Below are 16937 nucleotides of genomic sequence, written 5' to 3' on the forward strand. Positions count from 1 at the left end.
CCGTCGGCTGGTGGAGATTTCCTGGCTTCTGCCCCTCATCTACGAGGGCCGGCTTGCCGGCCGAGGATCACGCAGATGATCCGATGCTGCGTTCAAGGACGCGGATAGGATCATTAATGCATGCAGGAGGGGTGACACCTCCTGCTGCATTACCATATTAGCAAGGACAGAATTGTAAAGCTGCTTGTGTGCGCCTTTGCATTTCAATCCTTTGCTGAATCAGGCCCACTGTTATCAGCTAGAGCACCATCCCAACACCAGGAGCTTAGGATTTTGGCATTACGGTCTTCTGCATACATGTGTCTTGGAAGCCAAACTATGTGGAATTTAAATGTGAGACAACATATATACAACATCACACTTTGGAAAGCGCTCAGCTAATGGGGATAGGCAGAGTCTGAGGCAATCCAAGTGCTGTCACAAGAACAGACAGGGGCTTTAACTAGACCTGTAGAAACAGGTGCATGCATAGCTGTATGGCATATCTTACTGCATGTGACCTATGCCAGGTTGGCATCAATGACTGCATTGTTATGGCATTGTGTGCTAGTGGAGTACCAGGGAAATACAGGAATGTAAAGGGGAGGGCCTGGGGAGACCGTGATTTGCGATCTAGACAAAGTGAGAGACTGGTAAAATCATGCTGTGCTGCTGTATAATGAAGTGAAGGACAATGCTGCAGTATGATTGATATGGGGGGGGGGGGTGTTTGAGGCTTTTTACTGTGTGGTCCAGTAGTTCTAGTGATATCCTAGTTACAGTGGTAACATGTGGACAAAGCAGTGGTGTCACCAGGGGGTGTGTGGGGTGCGGGCCACATCGGATGGCACCATACGAGGGGGTGACACTAAAATAGCAGAGCTGCTCTGTTATTTTGGTGTCACTCCCTCAGATGGTGTCACTAAGCGGCGAGCAGCAGTGATTTATGATGAGCGCATGCGCACGTCATCCATTCCACCCACCCCTGTGTCCAGAGAGGCTGGGGGCTTCCCATAGTGGAGTGATGTGGATTAGGAAGCGTAGATAATGAGAGATCCAAGTAGCAGAGGGGAATAGCAGAGGTGGACACTACTTTATAACCCCTAATAGAGTAGATAGTGATGCCAACAGCTGTGCTCAGTGGGACTAGCAGCTAAGTTGAGATTGCACCAGTACTGACAGCCGGGTCCAGTGGGACCAGGAGCCTAGCAGATAGGACAGCAACAATGATTTCTGAGCTCCATTGTTCCTGTAGTTGTGTAGAGTAGTTCAGTAGATAGTAAATGTGCTTAGTTTTTGGTGTGATGACAATCCTCAGTGCTACTGTGTCATTTACCAACAGTATCCACAAACATTCAATAATTTATATTTGTGCGAAAACAAAGAAGTGGGAGGTAAGGAATAGAGCTGAGCTAATGTGCAGCTAAGTGATACTGCTGGCCAATAACCCCTTCATCATCTGTACAAGCTGTAAAAGTGCATTGATAAGAATGATGCTGCATGCAGTGTGTTCACATCTCATACCTGTAGGAAGAGCAGTCGGCTGAGCAGGTCAGACACGTAGCTGCCCAGGGGCTTCAGGGAGGGGTAGGATTTGGCTGCCCACATAGCAGGCACTCTTCCCACCAGCATACTGTTAAACACATTCTCCAGCTCTGATGACATCAGCACTTGGCCTTTGATTGCTTTGCCCAAATTTATCAGACTGTTCCGCACAACTTCTGTAAGCCTGCAGCAAAAGAACAAATAGGAGATTGGCAGCGTGATCAATGACAGGATGGTTTTCTGCTGGTGTGAAATTAGCTGAGACACTTGCAGCCTGCATTATGTGATAAGTCAGACAACCTCTGGTCGGGATGCAGTCATAATCCCGGCTGTCGGGATGCTTGCGCTCAGTATGCCTATTAAATACAGTGTCCCAAAATTCCAGAAGATGCAAATCTACCAGCAGGAGTTCATACAGACAAAATACTTGAGCCTTCTAGCTGGATCTAATGTAAGAATGCAAGTGTCTGTACTCCAGTGCAGGAGCTCAGGACAGGTTTGTTTCATGTACTGTATCGTGGAATCACTGTACGACCAACTACTCTTCTGTTATTTTACAATGTGAGCTCCCCGCACCTTCCTCTCACCTAAGATTTTTTCGGGCAGAAGGATTTGAAGTGGGGGCAGACAAAGGGTTAAATGTACTAAGCAGCAGCGCTGCAAGGCCGCAACTAGGTCAGTGTGGCCACAAAGAGCGCAGGATGCCCTGAGGATGGAACCGGCCGCCGCTACAATCTCCATTTGTCGGGCGCCCGCTGTGATGTTACTAGCGGTGTGCCCAGTTCCCTGGCCGACCCCCCACCGGGCAGGGGCGTAGAGTGGCCGGAGTCACCAGAGCAGAGGTGCAGGTCGCCTCCCCCTCTTCATATTTATTCAAAGGCAGAGGCAGTCTGGGCATTAGGGTTAACAGTCAGTGGCTTGTTTTCTTCTCCTCAGGGACCAGTCTCCTGCTCCAGCTACAGATCCATCCCTCTCCTTTCTGATACTCCTAGGGATGGCCAATGATTACCAACTATCGATGGGCGATGATGGAGATCCAATGGTTCTCCTACACTGATGACTCAGAGCACCACAAAGTTTTTCTCTTCCCTGGCTTTGGGATACAGAGCATAGCTCTGCCCCAATCCCCCCTCCCCCCCCCCCCAGCACGACCCGTGAAGCCCTGCAAATTCTGATTTGCCAGTAGGCGAAACCATCAATGGTGTCCTATTACCCACTAATGGTACCATCAATTGTGCCCATTGATGGCTAACCTACTGATGGCCATCCATCTTCTTCTTTCCTCCCTTCTCCATCCTTGGTTCCACTTTCCTGCTCCGCCCCAGCTCCAAACTCACTGCACTTATCCACGACACCCCCTCTACAACAGCGATGTCCTGCCCTCTCCCCTCACACAGCTCCAAACCCTCCAATCCATGGCACCCCCTCCCCCACACACTCCAGTTCCCCTGCCAGACAGCATTAAAGCAGGGATGACCATCTGATGGTTTCATACCATCGATGGTTAACCTGCCAATGGCCATCCCTACTATCTCCCTCAGAGCTCCAAACTAACCCTCTCCCAAACACAGTTTCCTCTTTCCTGCTCTCTATCCCCTCACAGTTCAAAACACCCCCCTCCCAATACGCTGCACCCCATCCACCACAGAGATTCCCTGTCTGTCTCCCATCACACGCAAGGCTGCGGTTAGGGTTAGGCCTCATTTATGGTAGAGTTAGGATTAGGCTGTAGCCTGCGGCTAGGGTAAGAATGTGGTTAGGGCTAGGCTGCAGTCAGTGTAGTATTAGGTTTAGGCTGCGGTTAGGGTTAGGCTGCAGTTAAGGTTAGACTGCAGTTAGGGTAGGGTTAGGATTAGGCTGCAGTTAGGGTTAAGCTGCAGTTAGGTTAAGATCAAGCTGCAGTTAGGGTTATCCTGCAGTTAGGGTAGGGTTAGGATTAGGCTGTAGCCTGCGGTTAGGGTAAGGATGCGGTTAGGGTTAGGCTGCAGTTAGCATTAGGATAAGGCTGTGGTTAGGGTTAGGCTGCAGTTAATTTAGGATTAGGCTGTGGTTAGGGTTAGGCTGCAGTTAGGATTAGGATAAGGCTGTGGTTAGGGTTAGACTGCAGTTAGGGTTAGGCTGCAGTTAGGGTTAGGCTGCAGTTAGGGTAGGGTTAGGATTAGGCTGCAGTTAGGATTAGGCTGTGGTTAGGGTTAGACTGCAGTTGGGGTTAGGCTGCAGTTAGGGTTAAGCTGAGTTCAGGGTTAGGCTGAGTTCAGGGTTAGGCTGAGTTCAGGGTTAGGCTCCAGTTAGAGTTAGGTTGCAGTCAGGGTAGGATTAGGCTGTGGTTAGGGTTAGGCTGCAGTTACGGTTAGGCTGTAGTTAGGGTAGGGTTAGGTTTAGTCTGCAGTTATGTTAGGATTAAGCTGCCGTTAGGGCTAGGCTGCAGTTAGGGTAGGGTTAGGATTAGACTACTGTTAAGGTTATGCTGCGGTTAGAGTTAGGCTACAGTTAGGCTTCAATTAGGGTTATGGTGCAATTAGGGTGGGGGTTAGGGTTCAATTTGGATGAAGGTTAGGCTAAAATTACATTGACGTCATTTTGACTGTCGACATCTGAAAGCATTAAGAGGTTGAAGGGGCGCCACCCATAGAGGGCGCACCTTTCCTCAAGATCCCAATTTCTTCGGGACATTACTGTCCTGCTGTTCCACTCGTGGGCCGAAGTGGCCCGCGGGTGGTCAAATCGGGAGGTTGGGGACCCCGGAGTCTGAATGGATGCTGCACGCCTGCGGGAGAGGGCTGGGGGAGGCCCAGCTAGTGAGGCTCTCCCCCAGCCTGATGTTGTTTGCCCTAGGTAGTGTAGTCCATAGTCAGACAAACACCAGCACAGGGACACAACAGTCCAGCCACTCTCAGCAGCTGTCATTGCACTGTCCCTGAATAGATGTTGTCCAGCATCTCCAGGAGTGTTAGACACCCCCCAGATTAATGAACATGGGAGTGTACTGTGAGGACATGCCCATTTCCCATGAGGCCACAACCCATTTTTCTTGGTGGTGGTGGGGGCTCGAATACTATTTATGGCTCAGAGCTTTACTAAGAAGCCACTTCTTGGTGTGTTTAAGCACCTACAATTAAAGCAGCAATGGTATTACAAGCAAAACATGGTGTGTTTTGCTTGTAATATCATTGCCGTTGTAAATTTCGGGCATTAATAATCCACAAGCCGCCACTTAGTAAATTTACCTAAAGGATTCCAAATGCTAGTCTACATTAGGGCCCACAGACACAACGTATTATTCACAAAATAAGATTTTTGCATAAGTATAATTTCCTCTTATAATTATTGGTTCATTTACTGTGTGAACTGTAATGTCTCTCACCTGTTAAAGCGGATTAATTCCTGTCTAAGTACTGTATTCATTGACTCTTCATAGACAACAGGATATTTCTCCATTACATTCTCCAGATTAAAATCCTGTGGTAATTTGTTGAGTATATCTCTTGCCAAATCTTCAACAATTTCCTGTTAACACATGTTATTAAATATCTATTATCCAATGTATAAGTTATAAAAGAAATAACGTGAAATTATAGAGTTATTAGAATTTACAGTGGGGCTTGGATTTCATATAAGGCTTATTTTCGGTGGCTAATGTACATATAAATAATGTAGTGATTACGCTGTTTATAAAGATACAGGGGTTAGAACAAATACTAAAATCACTTGAGTATTATAGATGTATAAACAGTTAAAAATAATTTATGAGGCCATCACTTATAATAATTGAGTTCTGTAATTAACTTATGTAGTGTGAGGAATAATTCACCCCAGCTATAATAATTACTGATATTAGATGTCATAGCTACAGAGTTTTGCTTTTACCTAGTCATAGAACGTACCTCATATCACTATAATTTACAGTATGTTATTCCTTAAATTATTATGTGTATTACACAATAACTGTTGAACTCAGGGTTTCCCAAACTCAGTCCTCAATGCATCCTAACAGTCCAGATTTTAAGGATATCCATGCTTGGGCACAGATGGTATAATCAAACTGTCTGAGGGCCTGACTCTGCAGTGCACGCAAGTTCACTGCTGAACGCAGATTCCTTATTATCGGAATCTGCGCGTGCGCAGGACCCATTCTGTGAGTGTGCAGAATGGGTCCTGCTAAGACACACGCTAGCCCTTAAATGCCTCTGCCTGATTTACAGGCAGAGGCATTTAAAGGGCGGTGCGGGAGCGGGGTCGGCTGGCGTTCACGGAAACGGGCGGCGTGTCTGCCCCATTTTCCGGGAGTGGTCAGCCCAGGGACTGCGTGGACGTACGCAGTCTGCTGGGCTTGCAAGCAGGCCAGCCTGAGTAAGCTGAGGCTTACTCAGCTAGCAGGCCGCCCAGCGCCGTCCACCATCGTGACCATCGATGATCGTGATGTTGATCCCAGCCTGCGACCTCCGTCGCAGTGCTGGGATCGCAAATGCAGCAGGGGTTGTCATACACCTCCTGTTGCATTTGCATAAAAGGAAGGATCACAATTGCAAAGCTGCCTCCGTGCACTACTCACTTCAGTATATGCCTGCGTGCAGCTTTGCAGTTGCGTCCTTGCTGAAACAGGCCCGGAGTGACCTATGCTTAAGCATTGATAACCTTAAACCCTGGATTGTTAGGGTGCCTTGAGGACCAAGTTTGGGAACCATGCGTCTAATTCTACATCGTGGTTTGAGATCTTTATGCTTGAATAGGGTTCACGTAGGTATACCAACCAGCTCCCACGTGAGAACTCTGCTAAATCTGCCTCTGATTGTGCAGTCACGGTCCACGTGTCCATCTCTTGGTGCAATTGAGAGACCAGACCATAACAATGTTCTACAGCGATGCTTCTCAACTACAACCCTCATATCTCCTTATGGCTCCAGATGGCGTTCAGTTTCCCTACAACGCTAAACACTGCTAATAAGCCGCCGACAGCTTGTGTAGTAGTGTGTGCAGTGGAGTGCCCTTTTCAGATCACTCATGTTGTGCTGCTCGATTCTCTCTAGAGCCTGTCCGCCTAGACGCTGCTGCAGTCTATCCCGGTGACTGCTCCACCACTGATGTGCCTTCAACTGATCTATTCATGGTGAGCGGTCACTGGATGAGGCTGCCGCTCCCTGCTCCCCCGGTTTGCTAATTTCTATTTCTTGAATACAGTGATCATTTTTTTTCCCATTTATTATAGCTCCCGCTTCAGCTCCATGCTGATGCCGAGCATGCACAGTAATGAGAATCAACCAGCAGAGAGCTGGATTTCTATAAACTGGAGATGAAATTTATCACTAATCCAATAAGATGTCTCCACAAAAGGAGGCACTTTTCGGAAGTGATTATTTTACTATAGACAAATGATGAATTACACTATTTTTTTTGTAATTGTAAAATGAGAATTTTAAACAAAGTCTTCTCATTTTACAATTTTTACATGCTGAATAGAGCCCATAGAGATCGGGAAAGAAAGTAGGAGACATGGGACAGGGAGGTGGAGGTAAGTTGGAGTAGTGAGGAGAGATGAATTGGATATAAATGGGGTATGGGAATAAAATACAGTTCAAAAGCTGACAGAACAGAAGAGTAATTACAGGAAAGTGAAGGGATAAAGATGTCTCTCGCCCCTTCCTGCCCGAGTTCCATCAATAACTGTCCATAAAGCCTCATATTGCAATCACAATCTGCAGTAGAGACAGCAGCAGTTGATGATCATAGCCATGTATGATAGATCGGAATTGTCCAATATATGGTGATTTATGTAGGTAATGCAGATAATACTGTATAGTAATCAGTACATGGGTCCTTATTCAGTGTCCAGCGCTAATGCAGTATAAATGCATCTAAAAAAATCACGTTGGTAAGTCTGTAGCTGCGGTTCCTCTCCTTCACGTACCCATGTCAGATGCGACTGGAATATGACTGGGGCGTGGCTTCACTGTGAGCTTACAAGATGTTAAAAAGCACATTGCACAGTGGAAACACAGTACACTTATTAGCCAAATAGAGGAGATAACAGGTAAACAAGTGGATTGGAGCATCTGAGATGTGAATTGAGCAGACGCAAATAGGACATTTATGTTTTTTATGACACTTTCAAATATATGTGCATGCTTCCCCTTCCCCAAATGAGTGTGTACTGCTGTGTAAAGTGACTTTTAAATCACTGCTGCGGCAGTTTTTGTGTTTTCACCATGTGCGACATGGCAGACACAGTCATTATCACCAGTGTTACACTAACACCAGGGTTATAGCACCCGCAGCCCATACCCCTCCAGGCACCTACATTAGCGACTCTTTGCCAACCATTTTAGTCACATTTCTCAACTACGCGCCCACCCACGCCCTTACTGCACTTTGGCCGGGGCCTGCACTTCTGGCGGCCCACGTCTGCACGTCCATTCCAGTCCCGGGCCCGATACCATGGTCATAATGCAGTCGCACATCTATTGCACTGAAAGAAGACGCACATAGCAAAAATACAAACATACTAAAAGAGAAAAAGAAGAAGAAAAGAAAACTGCAAAACGTGTTTACAGCTCACCATGAATAAGGCTTGTTGTATTCAGATGGTTCTTTTATTGCTGCTTAGGAACTTTGTTGTAGCTGGTACAACTTGTACCGTATGAGACAAAATGGAAAACTATAGGACACACACTGACATTAACGTGCACTAGTCTGGAAAGTGTTGATTAAAAATGAAGTAGAAGCAGGGCCTCCACTGTACTTATTGTGAGACACAATAGGCCTGATTCAGAGATGTACGTTAATGGCGTTGTAAGCTGTGTCTGTCTACGCAGCTGCTATGTGAAAATATACAAATGTCGCAGCCACCGGGAGATGTACTGAGACACCCACATGCGGCTTTGCAAAGCCAAGCATATGCATAAACTATCGCAGCGTCGGTCGCAGATCATTCCATTGTCACAGTCCTGAATGAGTCTATGGTCCCGCATAATAGCCACGGGAAGTGAGAGGCCAGAGCCAAGATACCTGCGAACGAGATGCAGGCAGCGGAGAGTGCTCTTAACTATTTCCTTTACACTTCACTCTTCTTATTAGAGCGGTGCCTTGGGGTGGCTAGTTTAGGGGTGTCCTGCGCTCTGGATTTGAACCCTAGTATGTTAGGGACCTACCTTACAGAGGTTACCCGGATGTGATGGGTAGGCCCATAACCTTGGCCAAGATTATGCCAAAAACCTCTATTTATTGCAAAATGTATTTATTTATATATAATCAGTTAATTTGGAGTTGTGCGCTAGTATTTCTGATAGAAAAGAACTTTCTTTGCTCTCAGTATATACAGAGAAAAATTTACGAGACATCGTAACAGCAGCTCCTAGTAGGCAAAAGCTCAGATGTGGGAACTGTGTACTTTTAAGTAAAGGAGTCAATTTATTATCTTGTGATCACTGTTCCAGTATTTTGAGAAAGCAAAGTCACCGCTTCCTAACTCCCAGTACAACAGTAAAGCTGCCCATATATGGTTAGATCTCGTTGCTGAGCAATTGCCTAAGCTGGCCACTCAAATGCCCAATAAACTGGATCAAGTGGGTCAGCTGATGCCTGTACATACATACAGACTGAGATTATTTGGCCATCTAGATTTAATGCAAATTCTTATCAATATCAGGTCCGTATTCAGTGTTCTACCCAGGCTGTTTTCTGCAGGCGCATTGCCCGGCAGAAACAGCCTACCGGCCGACACTTTCCCCCGCCGACCCCTGCTGTGGAATGCTGGCCTCTGAAGTGACCGGAGGCTAAAGAACCCTCCGATCTCTTCAGAGGCAAGCGTTCCCAGTGATGCACTGCACGGGCGACGTCATGACGTCACCAGCGACGTGAGGAGCCTGCCCCACGCGCCTGCTGGATCTAGTTAGATTCAGTCAGTGCGAGGCAGTGGGAGCGCGAGCGGCGAGCAAGTTAAGGTAAGTTCTGTGCTGGGGCTGGGACCGGGACCAGTCTGGGGGCACTGCCTAAGGGGCACTATTTAAGCCTGGGGGCACTGCATAAGGGACCAGCCTGGGGGCACTATTTAAGCCTGAGGGTACTACATAAGGGACCATTCTGGCGGCACTACATAGGGGCACTACTTCAGCCAGGTGGCAATGCATAAGGGCAAAGTTAAACTACAGGGGGTAATGCATAAAGGGGAAAACTACAGGGGGCACTGTATAATGGGCACTTTTGACAGAGTCAGTGGAGAAGTAGCTAGAGACCTGTCGGGCTGGATTGGTAAGGGAGATACCCCTTTTCCCGGCGCTCGTATAATTGCGAAGGCCCCCACCCGGCTACTTTTGGATGCCAACCGGCTGGAAAAAATTTCTGGGGAGAACACTGCGTATTAATTAGACAATGATGGCAATTATCAGTCGTATTGAACCCACAGATGCAAGATTTGGAGGCAGTTTGGCCTAATATAAACAAAGTGCTGCAAGTGTGGGATGTATCATACGGTGTTTCAGCATAGGATGGAAGTGCAAAGTTGCACACAAACAACTTTGCAATTCCATCCTTGCAAATATAGAGGGAGGGGTCTGACACCCCTGCTGCATTTGCGATCCCCATACTGCGACCAACGTTGCTGGCTAGAATAACCATTGAGACCATTGGACGGCGCCGGCCAGCTGAGTAAGCCTCAGCTTATGCAGGCTGGCCGGCTTGCGAGGCCAGGAAACTATGTCCGCGGATGCAGATCCTGGCCTTATCGCTCCCGGAAAACGGGCAACACACGTCCCCACCTCCGCCCTCCCCGCCCCGTAAATGCCTCTGCCTGTCAATCAGGCAGAGGCATAGTAGGGGCTGTGTGCGATCACACAGGATCTGTTCTGCACATGCTCATAATGAGTCCTGTGCACTGCACACGCAGATTCCAGATTCAGGAACCTGCATTCAGCATTGCACGCTGAATCAGCCCACAAGTATAGTCATAGCAGCATCCAAACTGCATCATCAATAAGCCCCCAAAACGTACTGTATTTTTACTGCGTTAATACAAAAAATAAATTTCCTTGAGAGATGGCAGAAATAAATATCATTCGGAACTCAAATAAAATGAAAACGTATTTAATCATGAACTATACCATATATATAAAAAATGTATATATAAACAGAAGAATAATACATTCATAATTTCATATTAATATGTCATATCACTAATAAAATGTCCAATATTGGCTTCAGCAGCAATTGATATTTAAAAGCACATAATTAGTTCTTTAGTGCCTCATCGGTATTCAAAAACTGGTTTGAAAAAAAGTAGGGAGCTCTCACCATATGGCCATATTTTAATGCATCCACACTACTGCCTCACGGCACTGGGGTCATGGGTTTGATTCCAACCACTGTCCTATCTGTGTGGAGTTTGTATATTCTCCCTGTGCTTGCGTGGGTTTCCTCCGGGTACTCTGGTTTCCTCCCACACTCTAAAAATATACTGGTAGTTTAATTGGCTCCTAACACAAATTAACCCTACTGCGTAAGTGTATGCGCATGTGATAGGGAATATAGATTGTAAGCCCCACTGGGGCATGGACTGATGTGAATGGCCAAATATTCTCTGTGTAAAGCGCTGCGGAATATGTGTGCGCTATATAAGTAACTGGTAATAAGTAAAATAAATAAATCCACACAGTCACGAATGGTGTTAATATTTAGGTTGAACATTGCAGCAGCATACACACCCTTAGCTGAAGCATGATTGACATGCTGCTGTTTTGGGGGGGCAGAGCAGGGTCGGCGACCAGGACCATTGTGAAAAACGGGCGCATATCGCCCCCATTTTGTAGGCGTGCCAAGCCCAGGGTCCGCGTTGTCGCACACTTCCTGGACCTGGCAGATGGGTTCCGACAGCCAGACTGAGTAAGCTTCAGCTTACGCAGCCTGGCCGAGGGCTGCGACCGATGAAAATGTAAGCCTGCTGCTGATTGGAAGAGCTGCATGATGTCATGGTAGGAGGTGGGGATCTCCTCCCAGGGGTGCCTAACCCTAACCTCCTCTTCCCCTAGCCGCAGGGCAGAGGGTGCTGTTTGGGCCTGTCAATTTTCCTGTTAATTATCATTCTCACTTGTAGCTTCCTCTTCTTTTATCCCCAGCATCTCCTGGCCTCCCCTATCTCTCCCCTGGCCCTTCCCCATGAGGCCACGGCCCTTTTTCAGGTGCACTATCTTATGTCCCAATTTTAAAAAATGGGAGGGGGGGCAATGCTCTCTCTGGCACAGGGCATTAAAAATTCTAGTTACAGCTCTGCCATTAGTCATATATATTTATAATTAATAAGCCACCATAATGCAGATTTGTGATTGTTCAAAGAATGACTGGCCACATGATCATAGCTAAATGGTTGCCATAAAACATATGTCATTATATCCAATTAAATGTGTTTTCACCTGGGAGGATCTTCCGCTTCCAGCCGTTTGCCTGGGCAGAGTAAGAAGGACACCATCAAATAGCTGATTAGTCTCTTGGTTATCTTTGGTGATGTCAGCATTCTCGTGAAGTCCAAACACCTCCGGGTGGGTAATTAGTGGTAAGCTTCTAATGTAATCAACACATGACTGAGAGAAAATAATGATAATATTTAAATACCAAGACGCTAAAATATATACATGAGAACAAAAGCAGGAAAACAGTTGACCAATGCAGTCATTTAATGTGTCACCTACAATATATTCATTTAACAGCGGAGATGTAATTATTTTCTGCCATTAGCATAATAATATAAGCTCTGTATTTCAGTGGATAAGCTGCAGCAAGGTCAATGCATTTAAAAGACAAATGTACAGAGAAAAACAATTACTGCCCACGTAGCCATTGATAGACATTGGGATAAATGTAATAGCCTGTGAATTGCAGGCACCCACGTGTTTTTGGGAATTTTGCCTCTTAAATTATTGTTGCTTTAAATCTATCAGCTACAGTAAATCGTAGAAAACTCTCAGGCTATTGAAATAGTCTGACTTGGATCATTACTTCTAGTAAATTTTGCAAAACACAAATACATATTAAAAAAAGAAGTAACAGGACAAGTATCCTAAGACCTCTAAGGGGTATATTTACTTATTTGCTGGTTTTTAAAAGTAGAGTTGTTGCCTATAGCAACCAATCAGATTCTACTTACTTATCTAGCACTTTCTAGAAGATAATAGATAGAATCTGGTTGCTGTGGGCAACATCTCCACTTCTAAAAATCCGCACTTTAGTAAATATACCCCTAAATGAGACAGCAGGACCCCATCAGGACACTATGACTCCTGAAAGATGAGAAGATTGGGACTCACTGCTATCTTGGAGATGGGCTTGGTATGAATGACCGCCGGACGAGAGCCCGGCGGTCAAAATGCCGACTGCGGAAGAACAAACAGCAGAGATCCTGACCGAGGTAAGTTAACTACCTAACCCTCCTCTCTCCCCCCCTAACCCTCCTTTAGGGGTGCCTAACCCTAACCTCCACCCTTAGTGCCTAACCCTAACCTTCCTCCTGGGATGCCTAAACCTAACCCCCTCCCTCCTTGCACCCTAAGCCTAACCCTTCCGGGGGGTGCATAACCCTAACCTCCTCCCAGGGGTGCCTAATCCTAACCTCCTCTTCCCCTAGCCTAACCCTCCCAGGGGGCGCTGCCTAACCCTAAATCCCCCCGGGCGCCCTAAACCTAACCCTCCCCCCCCCCCGCGTGGCAATGAGGACGCGCGGACCGTACTTACCTCGTTCGGTCCAACGTCTTTCTAGATTCCGGTGTCGGAATTATGATAGGCGTCACCTATCATTCTGCCGTCGGGATTGTGACCTCACGTGATTGCATCCCCTTGGAGACAAGTAATTTTCCTGATAAGCACTGAGAGGTTTTAGGTGAGACAGACTATTCAATATGCAAAACGGGTTCAGTACAGGAAGCCGGCACTCGGGATCCCAGCGGTCAGAATCCCGACGCCGGCACCCCGACAGGCTTAGGATACCTACACCTGTCAGTAAATATCTTAACCCTCACCCTCCCTACATCCTGGCTAAACCTAACCCTCCCCCACTAGTGCCTAAACCTAACCTCCCCTACGCAGACTAAACCTAACCCTCCCTGCTAGTGCCTAACCCTAACCCTCCCCCTAGTGCCTAACCCTACCCCTAACCCCACTACTTACCATTGGGATGCCAGCGGTCGAGATGCTGGCGCCCGTATTCTGACTGATGTTGGGATTCCGGGGCCGGCATTCTGAGAGCTGGCATCACGACAGCTGGAATTATGACTATTACTCATGAAAAACTATTTTCAGGGAGTTTTAATTTCTCCATTATGCCCATGTTAACATTGTCCAGGTGTTGACATTTATGATGTGACCATTTCAACCATGTCAACATCATAACTGTCAAAATCCTGGTGTTGATATTATGAATATCTATGTAGACATAATGTCTGCATACCATATCCCATTACCTGGAGTAGTTTCAGAGGGCACAGCTTAATTTACTGTGAGAATTTATCCCTGCCTGTGTCTGGCTCAGGTGTTAATCTCGAGTCTGTCTGGTTGGAATGGGATTGAAATGCAGACAGCGGCTGCCCGACAGGATGAAAATCCCGACAGAGGTAGGTAAGTATGCTAACCTCCGCTGTCCCCCCCCTAACCCTCCCTTAGTGGTACATAACCCTAACCTCCTCCCCCATAGTGCCTAACCCTAACCTCCTCCCAGGGGTGTCTAACCCTAACCATCCATTACCGCTCCATATACTTAACCTTCCCAGGGGGGTGCCTAACCCTAACCAACCCTCCAAAACCTAACGCTAACCCCGCTATCTGCCCTAAACTTAAACCCCTCCCCCCCGCAGCTAACAGGACGGGCGCCCCGGACAAACCTTGTTCGGGCACGCGTCGTCCTAGATTCTGGCATTGGGATTATGATAGGGGTCTGTATTTCATAAATCCCTAGTCGGCATTCTACTGTTGGGATTGTGACCGATGGCCTTGCGGCTGCTGGTCACATAACTACATCCCGTCTGGCTACCACTGACTGTCAAACGAGTCTGCAGACTAACAAAAACCCTCAAGAGATTTAAATGGTCACCAGTGTATTTACTTGTAGCAGAGCGTTAAATAGGATGGTGATTGCTCTGCAAACCAGATTCAATCACAAAAAAAAAATTGTTTTATTTTTTTTTTAAAGATTGGGATAAGAAAAGAGGGATCATATGATCAAGCCATAGGAAATGTGTATCTCTGTGTTAGTGAAGTATCAACAAGGATCTGAAAAGACACAATTAAGGAGCGCTATCTCTAAGGGACATAATTAAACACAAATGACTATTAGATCATATTAGGTCCTAAATAATACACTGAAGAATCAATTGTAAAAAAAAAAACTAATTTAATATATGGTTATTGAACCAAAAAAGGAACACTTAAGTATAATGGAATAGAAACTGCCATGGGAACCAGGTTCGCTCCGAGCTTCGCCAACCTCATCATTGATCTTATCTTTGGGTCTACTTGGTGCTAATTTCTGTTTCAATGTGTTGGACAGTCTGAATACAACCTTGGTTGTTTCATATAAAGAAGATGCTAGAAACCTGTCTATTTTAAGTAATGAGGAATTCTTAGTGATAATCCTTCTAATTTCTTTGGCAGATGAATTGAATTGTGTGATAAACGCCATAGACCTATTTTCCTCCTTAGAACCTGAAGGCTGTAATGAGCCTCCAGAGTTATTAGACCTAGCTCTTGGGGCTAGTAATACATCTCTGTCTATCATTTTAACTTGATTAATAGCTCTATCTAAGATATCGGATGGATAACCTTGTTCCGAGAAGGCATTAAGCATGATTTGTGATTGTTGTGTAAACATCACTTCCGTAGAGCAATTTCTCCATAACTGGAGAAATTGTCCTTTGGGTATGTTGTTCTTCCAGCTTGAATGATGGCAACTAGGGTGCAAGTTTCAATGGTGTAACCGATGGTGGCAATTAAAGGAGCACCAGGCGGCATTACAGCATCTACCGATGCTCATAGTGAGAGTCTCAGACCTTGCACAATCAATCATAGACACAGATGTACACCAGGGAAGGGATTTGTAGCTGTACTAAATAAAGTCGCAGACGGACGACCGGCAAAAGCTGCGGCCGCACCTGCGCCCACCTCTGTATCAGGCCCATTGTCTAAGCGTATTAGTGCAGTGTTTGTGTCACCAGGAGGGAGCAGTTACCTTCAGGAAATAGCTTCTTTCTAGGGGATGGGGTCATAATATTGACCGCTGGGATTCCGGCGCTCAGAATCCTGCACCTGTCAGAATCCCAGCGCCGGAATCCCGACCACCAACATCCCAAAGGTAAGTAGCAGAGTTATCGGGAGGGGTTGGTTTGTGTAATGCACTAGGGGTAGGGTTAGGTTTAGGCACTAGGGGGGGAAGTTAGGTTTAGGCAACAGGAAAGGAGAGTTAGGGGTAGGGGGAGGGTTAGGATACTCACAGACAGGTGTATCCTAACCCTGTCGGGATACCAACATCTGTATTTTTTTTTATAATATTTTTATTGATATTACACAATTTAAACAGAGAATACATCTCAATATAATTTGCAATTATAACAGTTCCATGACATAATAAACGAAAATGTGTGTCATACAATAAAAGACATCTTCTCCACTTATTAGTCAGCATCTCAGAAAAATAGCATCTGTATTTTGACTGCCGGATCCTGAGCACCGACATCCCGTACCCAACCCCTTTCTAGGACAAATAGTATCAATTCAGTTAAAATAGAGGCAATATAAAGGAATGTAGTCGGCATCCCGGCGCGCAGGATGCTGATGGTCTAAATGCCGGTGCTGAAATCCTGACAGGTCGGGATTCCGGCACCAGTATTTCGATCGTCGGCATCCCGAAGGTAAGTATCGGGGTGTTAGGGGTAGGTTAGTTTGCGGGGTTAGGGTTAGGCACTAGAGGGTGGGTTAGGGTTGGGCACCTGGGAGGGGGTGTTAGGTTTAGGATGCGGGGAGGGGGAGGTTAGGTTTAGGCACTGTAGGAGGTGAGGTTAGGTTCAGGCACCGGGGAGGGAGGGTTAGGGTAAGGGTTAGGAAATCACTCACCATGCGTTCCTATGGGTGTCGGTATTCAGACCAGCGGCATCCCGACAGCTGGGATTTCATACTCAACCCAATGTAAGACCCTATGCAAATACTATGCAATTCTATAGCTCCCTATCATTTGCTGTCAGCGGTGTCTCATTTGTTACAATTGAGGAATATTAGTACACACTCATATTCTCTACCTGGTATGTGCCATATGGTGGCACAAAGTAAGCGTCTCCCGGAGAAAGTCTGTAATTGTCCTGCTGGATCTCCTCACTGTAGAATATTGAAAGCAGGGACATAAGGAGACGTCTGTCTTTGTCATCTGTCACTCTCCCTCCATAGTTGCATTC

General features: G+C 46.4%; 1 protein-coding gene across 1 annotated transcript in view; it reads right to left on the reverse strand.

Moving 5' to 3' along the window:
• DNAH3 (dynein axonemal heavy chain 3) overlaps positions 1-16937 on the reverse strand; it is a 468553-nt gene that overhangs the window by 12276 nt on the left and 439340 nt on the right. Inside the window, exons 56-59 of the mRNA XM_088476199.1 lie at positions 16785-16937; positions 11922-12089; positions 4889-5031; positions 1504-1708 (exon numbers count right to left, since the gene is read on the reverse strand). The exon at positions 16785-16937 is cut by the window's right edge and continues 2 nt beyond it. Of these exons, the coding sequence (XP_088332325.1) occupies positions 1504-1708; positions 4889-5031; positions 11922-12089; positions 16785-16937 (669 nt within the window). The remainder of the gene's footprint in view (positions 1-1503; positions 1709-4888; positions 5032-11921; positions 12090-16784) is intronic.

The sequence above is a fragment of the Taudactylus pleione genome, unplaced genomic scaffold (assembly GCF_031769625.1).
Source record: "Taudactylus pleione unplaced genomic scaffold, aTauple2 ptg000184l, whole genome shotgun sequence".
NCBI classification, from domain to species: Eukaryota; Metazoa; Chordata; class Amphibia; order Anura; family Myobatrachidae; genus Taudactylus; species Taudactylus pleione.